Genomic DNA, 17,943 nt, shown 5'->3' with positions numbered 1-17,943 from the left:
ATTAAAACAACTTCCAACCATAACATAGGGTGACTAGTATGAGGCAAATATGAAAAAGAAGCCTCCTCTCTTCACATCAGCAATAATAATTATAAAATATAATGGAATTAAAAGATTCCATTCACAAATGCAAGAAAAATTATAGAAGGTCTAAGAACAAACTTAATAAGATACAAGCTATACTTATAAGAAGAAAACAGTACTTTAAAAATCGTAAAATGAGTGGAATGGGGAAATATACCATGTTCATAGATGAAATTATTCAATGCTTTAAAGATAGCAGTTCTCACCAAATTAATCTAAACAAATTCAAGAAAATTTTTTTCAAAATCCCAATGTGATTTTTAAAATTAAGCTTGAAAATCAAATTGAAATCTTACCTGAAGAGAGTGCTAAAGACAGTAATGTTCTACTGAATAATAAAGCATGCTATAAAGGTAGACTCTAACTACTATACTGACAAAATTGAAGTTAAAACATCAGTGAAAGACTATAAAGATTGCAGAGATAAGCCTAAATATATATGAATTTTGAAACTCTTAAAGTGGCAATACAAGTCTTTGGGGAAAGGATCTGTTTAATCACATCAGGCAATCAATAGTCACTAAAAAATAACTTAGGGGCTTCTGGGTGGCTCAGTGGCTTAAAGCCTCTGCCTTCAGCTCAGGTCATGATCCCAGCGTCCTGGGATTGAGACTTTTGGACTCTCTGCTCAGCGGGGAGCCTGCTCCCCCGCACCGCCCTGCCTGCCTCTCCACCTACTTGTGATCTGTCAAGTCAATAAATAAAATCTTTAAATAAATAAATAAATAAATAAATAAGTGAGATGCTTATAATCATAAATAAGATGAACTAGTTACATGACACAAATTTGCAGGTAACCTAACAGCATTATTTCATGACATCGTCTAGGGATCGTTAGACACGGGGCATGGAGCAGACAAAGCAGGTGGTAGATCATCTATGCTTGAGAGCAGCACCGTTGAGGTCAACAATTATAGATTCAGGATTTTCCCAATAGTAAATATTTACTTCTATTTTGAGATCCCCTCTCAAATTATAGTTCGAAAAATAAGATCACTGGGAAATCTTCTAGGGACTAAATTAAGTAATAGAGATACAAAGACCAAGATCAGTCCTCATCCTGATAGGTGAGCTACCGAAGCCCTCCAGTCTCTACTTTATTCCTCTATCCACTGCCACCCCAGCTACTACAAAAGTTTCCTAACTCTTCTAATTTCCTGTCCCCTTACATGTTTCTACCCCACATTCTAGAGCGACATAATTTTTCTAAAGTATGGTATCTCAGGTATTAGTCCAGCCTGACTCTTGCTGGCTTTTCATGACTTTATAATAAATTGTGATCAATAATTTAAAAAGTATATCATCAATTATATGAGTACCTTGATTAAAAATAGTCATCCATTTTCTAATGAAATAAAACTAACCACTAGCCCAGCATTCAACGTTATCCAAATTTCTTTTCCAACCCTCCTTCCCATGGCTCCCCTCTCTGTAGGCAGATCTTCCCACTTGGATCACAGATTATTTAGACGTGATTTTCCATATTTTGAATTCCTGCTCTCCTTTAAATCCCTTGAATACCTTCTATCTCTCTGTGGCACTCACTTTACTCTGCTTTCTTTTGTTAAATGAGTCTTATTCCTCCCGCTCTCCCCGTTAAGATGTTAAATTTTTTTAGTCCAGAAGTTGTGTCTTGTTCATCTGTGTCTTCCTGTTAGGACCAAGTGCATGAGGACATGTTAGGTACTCAAAAAAATAAGATAAAATTGAATGGACTTCCATATTCAACTTTTTTTTTTTAATCTTCTTGCTTCCTAAAGAGGCATGCTGCATAAGTCCTACAACAGCAGCTGAGTTAGCTAGCTAAAATAATATGGCATTCATCCTGTTTGCACTCAGATTACGTGCAATTTTTGGTAATATTTGCTGACTCTTAAAATCTGGCTCATTTATGTCACATTCTTAAGATATGATGCATATTCCAGTATGCTTGTTTCTTCATTAACAACTCTTTTTATTCAACATGATTCCCAGATTGATTCTGAGTGGACTTGTACTTGAGCATTTATTAACATAGAGTTGTCGTCTCATTAGTGGTTTTTTAGCTTTCTAGCATCCAGGGTATGGTCACTCCATTCATGGTGTAAGTATAATCAAAATTGTCTCTACATTGTCAGCATAATGTAAATAGAGACATACATGGGAGTCATTATCACATAAGCATAAGTAAGAGACCAAATAACTTCTCACAGAAGAAGGAAAGAATATAGGACAAAATTGAGCAGAGGTGAATATTGTACTAACCCCATCACCTCTTTTCCCACTATGCTTTGAGGAAAAATTCAGTGAAGAATCAAGAGAGCTATGGAACTCTGGAACTCCCAATGTAGAAAGGCAATAGGATGCAATTAACATCCTGCATTTTTTTATTAGCTTACACCGCAGGGAAGAAATGTCTAAAAGGCTATTTAAATTCAGTATAAAATTCTAGCAACCACAATTTTAATTGCATAACTGCAAAACATTTTTCTCCTTGTCGAAATAAAAAGAAGGCTGTAACGCATGTTCCCTACTTGTTTCAGGACTGTTATTAACCTTTAAGAATCTTTTCTAGGAGAAAAGCTTCTTTCTCTAGCAAATGCGTCTTGAGACTGGGACTTAACCTAAAATCCTAACTCCTGTCTTGGACCATGTCGACACTTCAATCCCTGTCATAAAAACACCTTGAACAATATTTCAGACACAGGAATGTCAGAGTTTTTCTTTTTTTAATTGGCAGCTAAAAACTAATTTTTAGCAGTCACAGAAATGAAAAGCTACCTTGTTCCCCAGCACACCAATATACACATGTAAAAGAATGCATAATATGCAGTCTGATTACTCAAGAACAAACCATAGCAAACGCAAGAAAAGACCAGGTTGCTGTTTCCATAGCAATGACTTTATGTGGTTTAACTCTTCTGGGAATTTAACCAAATCCCCAGCAGCAAGAGAAAATCACCAGCAAAAATTTTGTGACATATGGCAACTGCCAACACATCAGTGAGGGAAAAATACTTTTATTTTCTCTTTCTTTCTACTGAAAGGAATACCTTCATGTCAAGCTGTTGGAAAAAGCACAGAGATTTTGTTGGTCACCCTGCACTTAACTCAAAATTTTAAAATACGAGGTTTCTTCTTCCTTAGACTGAAAGAGATGTTGGTCCCCAGCCAGCTCTGCAACTCATGCATCCCAAGAGTGACATGTGGACACGGACAAGAGGTACATACATAGTCCCGCGACTCGCAGCTTATTCATCCTAAAGAAAACTCAGTCTGCAGGGTCATCCCTCGAGAAAGAATGCAAATGGGAATTTATTTTCTGTTTTGCTTTTAAAGCCAACCTTATCCTGGGGCGATGTGTGTGTGTGTGTGTGTGTGTGTGTGTGTGTGTCTGTGTGTGTGCACATGACAATTTTTAGTTCTACCTATGGCCCAATGATTAAAGTAAGAGTTTTTCACAAGCAAATAATAGATGTGGTACTTTTCATGATTTTCTTTAGTTCAAGCAGCGCTGTATCTCGAAGACTTTGCCAAGTATCAAGTTAGAGGCCGAGCAGTTCAAGATACTTAAGTGCTCTCTTCATTATGTCTTTATAAGAACAAAGACAGTGGGGCGCCTGGGTGGCTCAGTCGTTGAGCATCTGACACTTTGGTTCTGGCTCAGGTCATGAACTCAAGAGTGGTGAGATGGATCCCTGAATCAAGCCTCAGCTTGCACTCCTCAGACAGAGTGGAGACGTGCAGAGGGAAGAGCAAGTCCTCCCTCTCCCTCTGCCCCTCTCCTGCCTGTGCTCTCTCTCTCTCTGTCCCTCTCTTTTTCACTCTAAAATAAATACATTAATTAATTAATTAATTTAAAAAATCTTTTTGAAAGAAGACTAAAGATTGTGGTCAATATGCAATTAATACCCAATGAAAATGATTGTCTCAGAATGAGGAAACACCTCCAGGGACAAGGAATATATTACTTTCCAAGAAACCCGTTCAGTTTTGAACCATTTTCAACATTAAAAGAAGTTTCTTAGGCCTTTTTGCTTGAGGTTCTATCCTCACGATCTGCATTAGTTTTGTACTTCCAAAGAGACAGAGATTACGCCCAACATTTCTTCGTGGGACAGCACCTCTCAAACCTGAGGCCAGCTCACGTCTGCTGTGTTCCATCCGTCAGAGCCCACCCATGACCCCTGTACGCCTCACTGGTGCTCTTTCCACTCTGCCCCCTGATCCACCCCCTTCACTTCTAGACAAGGGTTATTTCGCCAGTGACTTTTCACACTCCACTTTTTTAAACGTAAAATAGATCACTGGCCTAAATTAGAGGTATTAATCACAAATGTCATAGCTGCCAGGCAAGTAACTCAACTGGGTGAAGCATCTTCAGGTAAGGACACAAGGAGTGGTAACAATTGTGGTGACTTAGAGAATGAGTTCCCAGCCTGAGCATTCAGATTTGAATATTTCAAAATACTGAATACACACACACAACTGGGACTACAGTCGTGATCCTTGGATTAAATTACCCTGAGACCAAATGTTAAATTAATAAGGTATATCTGAAAATTTGAGGACTTAAATAAATTTTCCCTGATTATGCTAGGGGAGAGGGGAGAGTGGTCATCTGTGTCTTCGGGCCATTCTGAAAAGACAGCATGAGAATTTCACCGGTCAACTTTCTTTCAAAAGTACACTGAAAAAATACAACCAAACTCAGCATTATCTTGTTGCCCAGTATCTTACATCAGGCAAGTATGTTTTTACACCCTAGTAAATAAGGTACAAACCATCCGAAAAGACACATCATGACTGAAAACTAATAATAAAAAAAGTTCCACTGAACAAAAGATAAAGACCAATTATCACAGAGTATTAAGAAAGTACACATTATTAATTTCTATACTCCATGAACTGTTTCCTTTGCTATAAGACTTAAAATATTTCATTTTGTATTTTTTTTTCCAGAAGCATAAACCATGCTCTTCTTTGTGTTTGAAAGTTCTAGTGCTGCCTTCCAAAGTACATACAAATTGTCTGTCTCCCTGTTAACCACACTGACACCTTCAGGAGTCAAATAACGAGGAGCCAGACCTTTTCTGTGGTTGTGGCCCAGAGTAGGTGGTTGCTCTCCATTTATTTGGAACCACAAGATACCAATCTACAAAACCCTGATCTAATCACCATAAGCTCCAAGGCATAGGACATGGGACCAAAAATGAGTCAAGTTTTTCCTCAGATTGGTAGAAAATCACATGTCTAATAACTGTAAGCATGTGGCCAGAGACACTTCTGTGGGTAATGAATGGCCCTGAAGCTAGAGCCTTCCACCTACAAACTCCTTACAGAAGCAGCCCTTGGCCTTAGCCCCACCTGATTGCTTAATTATTGAATCATCATCCATGACTTTCAACATTCTTCTTATTACAAATTAGAGCTCTATATCCACCCACAAATATTCATTCTCTAGCAAAGAGTAAACAACTTCTTGGTTTACCTCTGTCCACCATCTTGGATCCAGTGGGCTTGTCTGGGACAATCAGATGGTCCAGGTTGCTATTCAGTGACGACGTGTCATCACTAGACAAAGAGTTCAAAAATCCACTTTCTGATGTGGCAAAGCTGTTTTCCAGAGCCCTGCAACTGTTTGCCTCTGAGGGTGCAGATGAGTGAACCTGCACAGCCAATGTTATAGACTGTCCCTCATCGTCGGCCGTGGCGGAACTATTCACCATGTCGATCCAGGACTGTCTCTCTCTAGATAAGGAAGCCAAACTGCTGTTTGTCTTTATTGTACTTTCCGAGGAAGAGGAAGAGCAAGATTTGGGTGAAGAGGAAGATGCGTGCTGTGCAGCCTGTTTCACAAATAAAACCAAAAAGAATAAAATAAATCATGATTAAACTGGCATTCTTTATTTTCCATTTTTAACAGAGGTATTCCAGTGTTTCAGAAAAAAATTATTAGTAACAAATTGTTTTAAAAACCATTCACAAGTTTTGGGTTTTCACTTTTTTTTTTTCATCTGTTTTACCAAATGTAACTCAGAATAATTGCTTTTTGTTCTTGTATTTAACCCTTTTTTTTCCAAACAGCTGAAGACACCATATTTAACTTTTTATCTCTATGATAGGGAAATAGCTGCACTGGCCCTGCATAAGACCTTAATTCTTATACTTCATGTGAGGATTATTAGTACGATCCCTTTTTATTCTGTCTGAGTTAAATTTGCTATGAGGGGAAAATTACAATTCTTAAACTTGTTCATTACTTAATTTGAAGATTCTTTAACAGATCACAGCAAAGTTTATTATAAAACGGTTACAAGGACTTGGTAAAATACACTGACAGAGAACTGGTCTGTTTCTATTCTGTATTTCCAGTATTTGCCACAAGGAATGCAGTTAAGATTACATTTAAATTTAAACTTCATTCTACTTCTTATGGATCTACAACTGCAAGTTTAATTGACATGCCGGGGGCTCCATTGTGTACCATAATGTCTTATTAAAAAAGATACCAAAGAAACCTAAACTAGTCTTAAAAAAGAATCAGAAGAAAATTGCGTGATATTTATATTCCTATGGCAAGAACTATGACTCCATTGCCCAAAACCAATTTGTATAACTTTGAATTCTTTGTTTAAGGATCTGAAACATCTCCATAACATGATTTACCCTATTCTTCAATGCTCCCTGGAAATGTAAAAGGTCCCTTTGGGAGATTCTTTGAAATACTGAAGGATACTTTGAGCAAAAAGTAGACTGTAATTGATCACTGAATTCCCACTGATTGAGCAAAAACCTTTCAGAAAGGTAATTAAGAGAGAAAAAACAAAAGCTGAAGCCAGACAGGAAGCAACATATTAACTGAGTGGAAACCATGGATGTAGACAAAGTCCATACATTTACATTCTCCAATATCATATATATATTCTTTAGCACATACCCAGCAATAGCTTATAACTACATAGGTAAAATCATGTTAGCTCATTAGTTCTTTAATAATTTAAAACCTTTAATAAATGTTCACCAAAAAAGATAAGAACCCACTGCAAACTCTTAATTCACTAAAGAGAAACCAGCAATTGCACCTAGACTGTGAGAAGTAGGCTGATGTTACAGGGATCTTCTGAAGGCAGCTCCTAACATACAACACAAGAATGAATAAGAGTCCTTGGCAAAATGTTCTTCTGCTTATGGAGAAAACATCAGTGAAACATCACCAATCGCCTTCTCTTGGAAAGGACTTCGTTTATTTGAGATTTTATCCTAGTTTCGTTTTGATGGTAAAATAATACATCTTCTTTTGGAAAATGGTGATAGTAGATGTTAGTTTTTGTCTTTTTAAAGTTTTTTTTTAATATCCTATGAAGTAAAATAAATAGCTGGCAACTATATATTGTTCCATCATTTTTCATTTTCTTTGTCAATAAAATCCAAAAATCAAGATGACAGAGACAACAGTGTTCTCTGGGTCATCATATATCTCCAATGGCAGATGAGACAGAGAAGACATTTTATAGTTGAGATTCATCAATTTCAAGCATTCAACATTCCAAAGTGGTAGAAAAGAAATGGTTAGTGGGAAGAAGCCAAAGAGCAAACTAGGATTTTTCTCCCCGAAACCTCAGAATCATTGCAACTAACTCAGAATGGTTGATTTCCATCTAGTATGTTCCCAAGAATTTTTTAGGTTCTAAACTCTGAGTTCTGATGGGAAAAGCCTGTATTTACCCAATGTATGCTCAGTTAGCTAAATACTAGACATGCATTGTCAAATAATCAGTAAATCCACTTTTTAGAAGCACAACATTAAAATATCCAGTTAATATACTATTCATCACATGCACCTTATTAATAATACATTTGTACAGACATGAAAACTTTCCATTCAGGAATGTGTCAATGAGTTTGCAAATCAATTGCCTTAAATCATTCACATCATTTAACAACTAAGAGATTAAAGATCTATAATCCACTAAATAAAACCTTTGTTATCTAGAAGAGATAATGCACAGACCCCAAGCTGTCCAAATAAATGCCAAGACTTGTTTACTCATTAGAATGATCTAGAAAATAAATATTAACAAAAATACCATTCAGACCTAGTCCCAACACATTCCCTCATTGTGAGCTATTTTAGTAAAACTTGGCTTTGGTGGGGCCAGCATCCTTTTTCTGAAAAGAGACCAAGTGCAAGCTTTCCCTGTTGCTCCTGTTGATATTACTGTAATTTGATTAGCAAAATGGGCTATTTGAGCAAAATCCTGTGCACATAACTGCTGTAGCACTTTTTCCATAAACCTTTTGGGACCTCAAAACTGCTTAATGGACCAAGGAAAGACATGTTCATAGAGCATCAGAAATTTCTGTGAAGCATATTCCTTTTGGAGGTACTACTCAAACACAACTCAAATGTTTCAATCCATCATCTCTTCTCTTGCACCATGTAACATGTGGAAATTTGATTTTTAAATGGAAAAAAGAAGAGTGAGCAAGGAAAAAACAAGGAAGAACTAGAGAGACAGAAAGAGAAAATAAGAAAATAGATGTTGTGTATCAGTCCAGAGGGAGTTTTTATTAGAAGAGAGATTAACAAAATAGGAATCAAAGTGATCTTGGAAAGCCGTCACAATGGAAACGTGTTTTATAGATAATATGGTGCTAAATCACAGGTCATTATTTCTACCACGTGTAGCTAACAACAGCCACAGTCAAACAGAGAACATTTAGCTCAGTGCCTTCTAGGACCCATCCATGTAACATACTCACAAAACTTCTCACTGCAAATCTAATGAAGGCAGGAAGAAGTGACAGTCTCTCATGTACTAACATAAGCCCATCCTTCAGTATCAGTTCAAGGACTGCCTCCTCCAAGAAGACTTCAGTGGGCTCAAGACCAGGTGGGTAGCTCTGTATGGTACTCCCAGGCTTCCTTCTATCATACCAGGTGGAATGTCACTTTATTTGTCAACTAATTCTATAATTGCTGATGGACTTGCTCATTTTTTTTTTTTGGTAAGATACTTGAGAACAGGCTGTTCTTAACTATTATTTTTGCCTATTTTTTACATCTGCGCCTGACGTATAGTTGGTAACAAATTAATGTCAATACAAAATGGTCTAGAAGGAAAACAGCCTGGAGTAGTTCAGTCTCTTATGGAGGGACAGCCCAAAATTCTCTGTAGAATTGCTACAAATGATTTATCCTAACCCCAGGATCTAGAAGTGGCTGTCACTGGTTATAATACAAATACTCCCACAAAATATTCTCATGATCTCAAACAAAATTATTATTTTATCTATTAGAGGTTAATAATTGCACAGCGGTTCATTTCAGAATATTTGAGTTTTAAATATTTTACTTTTTAATGATAATATTTAAAGACATATTAAAGATCTAAGTTTTAATGAAGCGATTATATGATTAAGTTAAAAAATCAATATTGCTTTTTCCCATTTTCTTCATGGATTTGCATGTCATCCTTGCACAGGGGCCATACTAATTTTCTCGCTATCGTTCTAATTTTCGTATATGCATTGTCAAAGTGAACACTCTTTTTCCCATTTAATGTATATTTTTTATTTAAATTCCAGTTAATTAACATGCAGTGTAATAGTAGTTTCAGGGTGTAGAATTTAGTGATTCAACACTTACTTAAGATATTTGTATTTATCAAAGAAGCTTAGCTCAAATGTTGATTAGCTCTAAAATCTTTTTCTTTGAATTGTTTAAAAACACATATTTGACATAGGGAAAACAGTTTAAGATAACCACCAACATTCTATAATTAGGATGAAGCAAGTCAGCATATAAATGTTAAGCAACATTAGTCAAAGTATATTTTTTAAAAAAAAGAAAATACAGGAATAACTTAAGATGAAACATAATAAAACCAAGTGAGAAAAAAAAGGAACATATCCATATTGCTTTCCCTCTCTTTTACTGACCACATTAATAACAACAAACCAGTCAATTGCTGCTAAACCCTAGGAAGTACTGTCTGTATTTCTGCCATATGCTAGTAGAAGCATTCTTCTAAAAACACAAAAACCTTGTAGAGCACACACCCCCATCTGACCCCCCATCTGATAAGGTGGCAAAGGACCTGCTCCTCTCTTGAATCCCTTTCATCCAAGTGACCTTAAAGAAACCACCTTACCTCTAAGTCTTATTCCTTTGACTTTTTCTTGCCACCATTACCCACCCACTCCCTACCCTAGTCCATCCTCCAAAAAATAACAGAGTGCTTCTTTTTCTTTTTAAGATTTTATTAAAATATTTATTTATTTGAGAGAGAGAGAGAGAGAAAGAAAGAGCGTACAAGCATGAGCAAGGGGGTGGGGCAAAAGGAGAAGGAGACTCCCCACTGAGCAGGGAAGCTGATGTGGGAGTCTATCCTAGGATCCTGAGATCATGACCTGAGCCAAAGGCAGATGCTTAACTGACTGAGCCACCCAGGCGCCCCTAGAGTATTTCTAAAACATAAAATAGATCACAATATTCCCCTGCTGAAAATCCGCTAATAACTGACCATCACAAGCACAAAAATAGCCACAGCCTTCATTATAGCTGACAAGGTCTAGATGGAGCCCCCTCTGCCCCGCCAGCTACATCTCCTCCCACCACCCTCTCCTTTCCAGTCACAGAAGCCTTCTTCCCATTCCTTGAGCACAGGCTTCTTCTGCTTGAAACATTCTCTCCGTGGATTTCTGGGTAGCTGCTTCCTTCTCACCATTTTGGTGTCATTTCAAGTATCAGCAGGCTCTTCAGCCTCACAGCCAGAAAGAATATCCCCCCACGCTCAACCCCAGCCATCCCTAGCTGTTACCCCTGTATATCTTCTACACAGCATTTGTCAGCACTTGGGAGTATTTGTTTGAATTACAAATTTGTTGTGCCTCTTCCTCAACTCAGACTCAGCCTGCTATGGGGGGAAGATACTGTCCATTTCAATTCAGCATTCCTCTATCGGCAACAGTACCTGGCACACGGTCGATATGCGCGCGCGCTTGCGCGCACACACACACACACACACACACACACACACAATGTCTTAGCTGCCCACCTCGCTGACTCAGATTTATCAAGAGGAGCAAACAGGATAACATGAAAGAATCTTCTTAATCAAAGGTAAATTTAAGCTTGCAAAGGGTATTTGTGATAACTTATTTCTCCTTGGCTTCCTTGTTTGTAAAATGCAGAACTTTTGTCAAAGTCAAATGAAATCATCTTCCTCCAACCCATGTGACAGTACTAGACGAGTGTAAAGTAGTGACGTTCTAATTCATACGGGGAAATAACGGGAGCACGAGAAATCGTCAGAGAACGTGGATGAAGTTACAATCACCCACTTGCCCATTTATCAGTCCATTAAATAAATATTTATTTCATTTCAAATTGTGGTAGGCACAATCATAAATGTTGTGGGTAAGGAAAAAGATATTGGATACTGCCTCTGACTTTAAGAATTTAATAATTAGAGGGCTGTCTGGGTGGTTGACTCTTTTTTTTTTTTTTTTAAAGAGTTTATTTATTTATTTGTCAGAGAGAGTGAGCACAGGCAGACAGAGTGGCAGGCAGAGGCAGAGGGAGAAGCAGGCTCCCTGCTGAGCAAGGAGCCCGATGTGGGACTCGATCCCAGGACACTGGGATCATGACCTGAGCTGAAGGCAGCCGCCTAACCAACTGAGCCACCCAGGCGTCCCAACGGTGGTCGACTCTTGATTTCAGCTCAGGTCATGACCTCAGGGTCCTGGGATCGAGACCCACATTGGGCTCCACACTCAGATGGCAATCTGCTTGAGACTCTCTCTCCCTCTCCCTCTGCCTTTCCCTTTCCTTGCATGTGTGCTTTCTCTCCAAAATAAGTGAATAAATCTTTAAAAAATATAATTTAATAATTAGAGAAATAATACTATTTCTGCCTTTTTTTTTTATTAGCACCCACTCCCCCTCTCTAGACCAGGCCTGTCTTGTTCACTGCTGTGCGCCTACCACTCCGGGCAGGGTCCAGTACGCTATAGGAGTTTAATAACATCTGAAGAATGAAGCACAGTCCATTGTTAGCTCATTCTTATCTTATAGCAGCTCCAGGAAGGGAAGTGACTGCCAGAGATGATGCTTGTGCCCTTACAAAGGCCTCCCAGCACTTCCATGTTATAGATAAGGCATCTGAGTCCAGAGAAGTGACAAAGCTTGTCCAGGGTCCCTGGCTCATAAGCAGTGGGTCCGGGCTGGCTCCAAAGATTGAGCTTTAAAAAATGTTTATATTGTTGTCAGTATGCCCTTTGTTCTTGCTTTTACCATTTCATATATTTAGGGACTCATTCCCCATCTGGACAAATAGAGCTTTTTTTTTTTTTTTTTTCCTAGAGCGACATAGTCCGTTCTCTGGCCGTGTTGCATTTCGTTAGCTGGTCCCCTTTTGATGGGCACCTGGGTGGTTTCCCAACATCCTTCTGCCTTTTTCAGCACCTGAGTTTAATCTATAGGGTAAGTTTCTAGAAGTGGAATAGTTGACACAAACATGTGAGTGCCTTAAATTTTTTACAGACAGTCAAATGGCCAAAATGGAGGCACCAACTTAACTTACAATAAGGGGAGACCCCGTTTCCCCACATTCCTCAGCAACCAACAAAGCTAGCAGACTTTTTACTTTTGCCTGATAAATAGGAGGGGAAAACCAGAGCCAGGGCTAGCTTTCAAACCACAGCTCCAACCCCGTGGTTTGGCGCCCAGGGCTAACTCTCTGTGGGTGACACCTTCCCCTCCCCCAAAACAAGTGAGCCAAGAGTTCCTCAGCCTTCTGAGTCAGAGCCCCGTGTGGAGACAGTCTCCCTGCCAGCTGTCTGCTCGGGGCAAGTCCACACAGCCCAGCTATACCACAAGGCAAATGATAACAACTTGAAAAAGGTCCCCCCTGCCTTCCCAACCCCATAAAAATAGGAACATACAGAGTTCAGAAGAGGGCAGAATTATCATGATTTAGAGGACGAGGAAGCTCTAGTGAAGTAAGTCACATCTGAACTGGCGGTAATGGAACTGGGCTGGGAGCACTTGGCTCCTACCAGTGGAGAAACTTTACCAATGCAAGTGCAAGAGTAGAAAAGTCTAGAAAGCTCTGCGGAGACAGCAGGCAGTATACTGGGCTGCCGATAGAGGAGAAATCAGCAACAGGACTGTAAGGAGAGCTTGAAGTAAACCCAAGGGCCTCAAATACCGCACTAACAAGTCAAGAATTAATTTGATAAGCACAAGGAGTCCCGGGACGGTCTTGTGCAGGTGAGTCCGTACCATCAGAACCACACTTCGGGAAGACAGATCTGGACGTGGTTTTTTTTAAGAAAGAGAGATTAGAGACAAAGAAAGAGAAATGCCTGCTATTTCTAGAACTCCGGCAAGACCGATTGTAGGTCCCGTGGGAATGGAAGGCATGAGGGGTTGGGGGCGGCTCCATGGCTTGTGATGGACTGCCAGAGGGGTCTGAAATGAACTGCTGAAGCAGGGGGCAAAGTCGTAAAGGCTCATTTTAGAAGTTCTGAAAGCAGGTGCACCTGGGTGGCTCAGATAAGTAAGCCTTGATTTTGGTTTGGGTTGTGATCTCAGGGTTGTAAGATCAAGTCCTGCATTGGGATCCGTGCTCAGCAGGGGATCTGCTTCTCTCCCTCTCTCCCTGTTTCTCCCCCCACTAGGGCACTCATTCTCTCTCTGTCTCTCTCTTTCTCTCTCTCAAATAAATAAATCTTTTAAAAAAAGAAGAAGAAGAAGAAGTAGTCTTGAAATCAATTAAATGTTCAACCATGGAGCTTGTGATAACTCTTATAAAGATGAATTTTCTTTCTACCTTCACCTGGCTTGTATTTGTAGCCACTGATAAATTTTTCATACAACTGTCTCAGTAGTGAGCATTTCTAGTATATGGTACCTGATTCAAAAGATCGAGTGACATTTAGTAAACAGCTGTGTGAGATTCATTCTCCCAAAATTAGTTTGGATTTCTAAAACTGATTTTACCCATTTCTGTGTTTCATTTTTTTACTTCCTTCTCTGCCGCTGGCCAAGGGGCAATGGTCAGCCCCAGTGTTTATTTTTATTTACAGCTTCTTCGGTTTGCTTTGGTGATTTTTTTTCACCATTTAGATATAAGAGGAATTATACTTCTAAAAAGCACCAAAATAAGAGGACGACCATGCTAAGATAATATGCAGGCACTCTTTGAAGCTGGTGTTATAAATATTTACCTTCGCAGTTTCTCTCCTATCTGATCTACCCACTGGGTGGTCCACCTTCCAACCAAATTCAAAAATCTGCCCATTCCATTTTTCAATTATGCCCTGACCCCAGTCTCTAACACTAGATCACTGCAACCCTCCCTTGATTTCTTTGCTTCTATCCTATCGCCACCTCCCAGGGTCTTTCCCATAAAGTAGACTGAGTGGTCCTTTTAAGATGGAAACTGATCACATCACTCCTCTGCTCAAAACTCCCAAAGGCTCCCTAAGTCACTCAAACCATTAAAGTCCTTAAGGGGCCCTGGAGCCCTGGATGATACGGCCACCACTACCCTCCAACCTCAATTCCTGCTATTCTCATCTTAACTCACCCTGCTTCAGCCACACTGGCCTCCCCACCCTGCTCCCTACCCACCAAGGAGATCTTGGCTCTTAAGTCTTCCCTTTGCTTAGAGAACTCCTTCCCGAACATCTGCCTAACTGACTCTCACACTCCCTTCCAAGAGTTCTGCTCAGACCTCAGCTCTCGCTTGGGCTCTCCTGGTACTCTGTTCAGGACCACAATCCCACCTCCCGCACCTTATCTCCCCATACTCACCGTACTCTATTTCTACTACATAGCAGATAATGTACTTAGAATGGTGATTATTAATTATCAGTCTCTCTCAACTCAAAGCTTGACTCTGTGAAGAAATAAATTGTTGTCTTTATTTACTCATGTGTCCCAAATATTTAGAATAGTGGCTCTCAACAAAATTTGTTAAATGAATGAATAAGCATACATACATCAAATTACCAGACAATGCTTGTCATAATTAAACTTAGAGACAAAACATGTGTAACCAATTTTTATTGATGGCTAAGCTCTTAAATCACTTTGTAACTTATTACTGAGTTTGAAATGTGAATGAAGTCAGTTCCTTTTTTGCTCTTTTGTGGGTTTCAAGGAATCATGGATTTCAAGGAATCATGGATACTGATTTCTACAGAGAACCTTCCCAAGTGAAATATACAGGGTCCCAACTACGTTAAGCCTTTTTAGTAAGCCTGTCAAAGGTCCCCATTTCTAATTGCTCTGTGAATCAGTGGATGTCCTTTAAACTCTCCATCCTGTGAAGTCTTCTCAAGAAGAAGCCTCTTGTTCACTCAGAGAAGACCCTCATAATAAAGACCCTCATAAAAAATAATAAAGACTGTTCTTTATTCTCTTGAAGCAGGTAGTGCCAGCCATTAGAAGCAGAGGTCCAAACTGGTCTACTGTTGACATCTTACAGTTTGCAGCAATTAGAATGACTGGACACTGAATTACATTTTTAATTCAAGATTCTAATTTTGGGGAGATAATTTCCCAGAATAACATTATTTTAGGGGCGCCTGGGCGGCTCAGTGGGTTAAAGCCTCTGCCTTCAGCTCAGGTCATGATCCCAGGGTTCTGGGATCGAGCCCCACATCGGGCTCTCTGCTCAAGGAGGGAGCCTGCTTCCGCCTCTCTCTCTGCCTGCCTCTCTGCCTGCTTGGGATCTCTGTCTGTCAAATAAATAAATAAAATCTTTAAAAAAAAAAACAAACATTATTTTATATTTTTGAATCATCATTCCAAAATGAAAGCTCACTACCCAAAATATTTTTTTTAATGCAAGAACTTAGAGAAAAAAATTTTTCACCTAGGCTTATATAGCTCAGTCATGGCTAGCTTATGCCAGATTGAGCCAAAACAGTAAGTTGATTCATTCTCTGGAAAAAACGTTACCATGAGTTTTTCAATTTTCATTTGTTTCAATAAAAAGCTTAAATGTTATTTTAACCAAGTGTCTTGCATGTCTGTTTTTCAGAAACAAGAGGAAACAAAAACAAATCTGCCTGGAAAATATGTGAACAGGAGGAACATATTCTGTTTCCAAGGAAAATAAAATCTAACTGTTCAACATTTATCTATTTCCAATATATTTCTTTAGAAAAAAAAATTGTTAGCCTTAGTGGCCTTCCAGAAAAATGCTCAACTTAGAATTTTAAAAAAATAACATTTGGTTAATGACTCAGAAAATCCTAAAGAATCCTCCTACTTCAATGACCTAACTTACCGGTCTCATATACATTCCTTCCTTTGTTTGTTTTGAAACAAGCATTCCCTGAGCTTCTACTGTAACATCAGGTAAGACTCACATTGTGTAATTCAATTGAACTATGATCCCTCATCTAAAAAGACAAGTTGGTTGCTTTTACTTTCGGGAGAGTTCTAGATGCCTGACAATGCTCTCAGTAAGCTGTGATACTAGTTGCCACTAGAACACTAAAAATCACAGTATCTTAGAACTAAACTGAATCATATTAAGTGTCATGAGGGACAGACAGTAGGAAGGAGAGAGAATTTCAGGAAGAGAAGGATGGAGGACTGACCAAATCATTGTGTGTCACAGGTTAAAATAGGAAAGACAGACAGAGAAGAAGAAATGACAAACATAGAGATGGAGACAGAGAGACAGAGCTAGAAAGAGAGAGAGGAAAGAGAGACAGAGACAAAGAGAGACAGAAACAGAAAAACTAAACAAAAATAAATGCTTCTCTATTAAACCAAGGTGTGTCTATTTAGTCTTTCCTAAATTCAGAAGCTGATTTTAAAAGAGGAGAAAGACTACATTAAGGGCACGTTATGAATATATTAAAATGGGACATATTGGAAGTCTAGTTCAAAAACCAGTCTAAATTTTACCATATTCAAAGTTTAATTTTGCTTAATTTAATAGACTAGTCCTATTGCATAGAGATTTTGACAAACACACTCAGTCAACAAATAATTATTTCTGGTTTGGGTTGCTAGCCAAGTAAACTAGAAAAGGGACCACAGTTCTCCACTGACAGTAGGTGACAACAGTAGAGGTCATCATTTAAATGTTATTTAATATCCTAAATCCAGAAACTGGCAAAAACACAAAGATGTAAACTTCATCACACAAAATAAAAAATTCTGACAGAAGAGGTCGGTAAGTGAAGGAGCTGCTGTAACCTATCAGAATTTCCCATTACTTGGGTCCAAGGATGGACAAACACCGTAGCAGGGGTGGAAAGAACATGTACAATAGAACGAGACACACCAGGGTTCCCTTCTGAGGCACCCCATTCACTGCATGCGTAGCCAGACCATTCTACCTCTGAACTTCTGTTTCCTAAATCACGAGATGAGGACAGCCATATCCACCTTCCCATGACCTAACAATAGGAAATAATGTTTAAAATCAGAAACAAAGGTAACCACAACAGAAGTAATGGATGAACCTGCCACACTAAAATCAAGAAGAACTGTCTACAAAAAGAAATCATGAAACCATCCAAAAAAGTAAAAGCCATGAAACAGAAAAGGAGATGTACCTTACTTTTAACTGACAAAGAGCTAATGGATAGGATAATAAAGAAACTTTATAAACACAAAATAATAATAGTAAGACAGCTAAAATATGCTAAATATTTCAGACACTAGACAAAATAAAATTCAAATGGCCAATAAATACGAAGAGATGTTCATTAATAATCAGTGAAATTCAGATTAAATAATACTGCTTTTCAGGGTTATTGGGGGCAGTGGTAAATGGTTATTGATTTAAAGCACCTACATAAGTCCTGGCACACGGAAGGTAGAAGAACCATATATAAACT

The 17,943-nt window shown here is 38.7% G+C and overlaps 1 protein-coding gene across 1 annotated transcript in view; it reads right to left on the bottom strand.

The window, feature by feature from the left end:
- IPCEF1 (interaction protein for cytohesin exchange factors 1) overlaps positions 1 to 17,943 on the bottom strand; it is a 71,512-nt gene that overhangs the window by 20,786 nt on the left and 32,783 nt on the right. Inside the window, exon 7 of the mRNA XM_080806137.1 lies at positions 5,555 to 5,912. Coding sequence (XP_080662263.1) covers positions 5,555 to 5,912 — 358 coding nt within the window. The remainder of the gene's footprint in view (positions 1 to 5,554; positions 5,913 to 17,943) is intronic.

The sequence above is a fragment of the Martes martes genome (genome assembly GCF_963455335.1).
Source record: "Martes martes genome assembly, chromosome: 6".
NCBI lineage: Eukaryota > Metazoa > Chordata > Mammalia > Carnivora > Mustelidae > Martes > Martes martes.
Note: the sequence above shows the minus strand (reverse complement) of the source record. Positions and strands in the feature narration are given on the sequence as shown.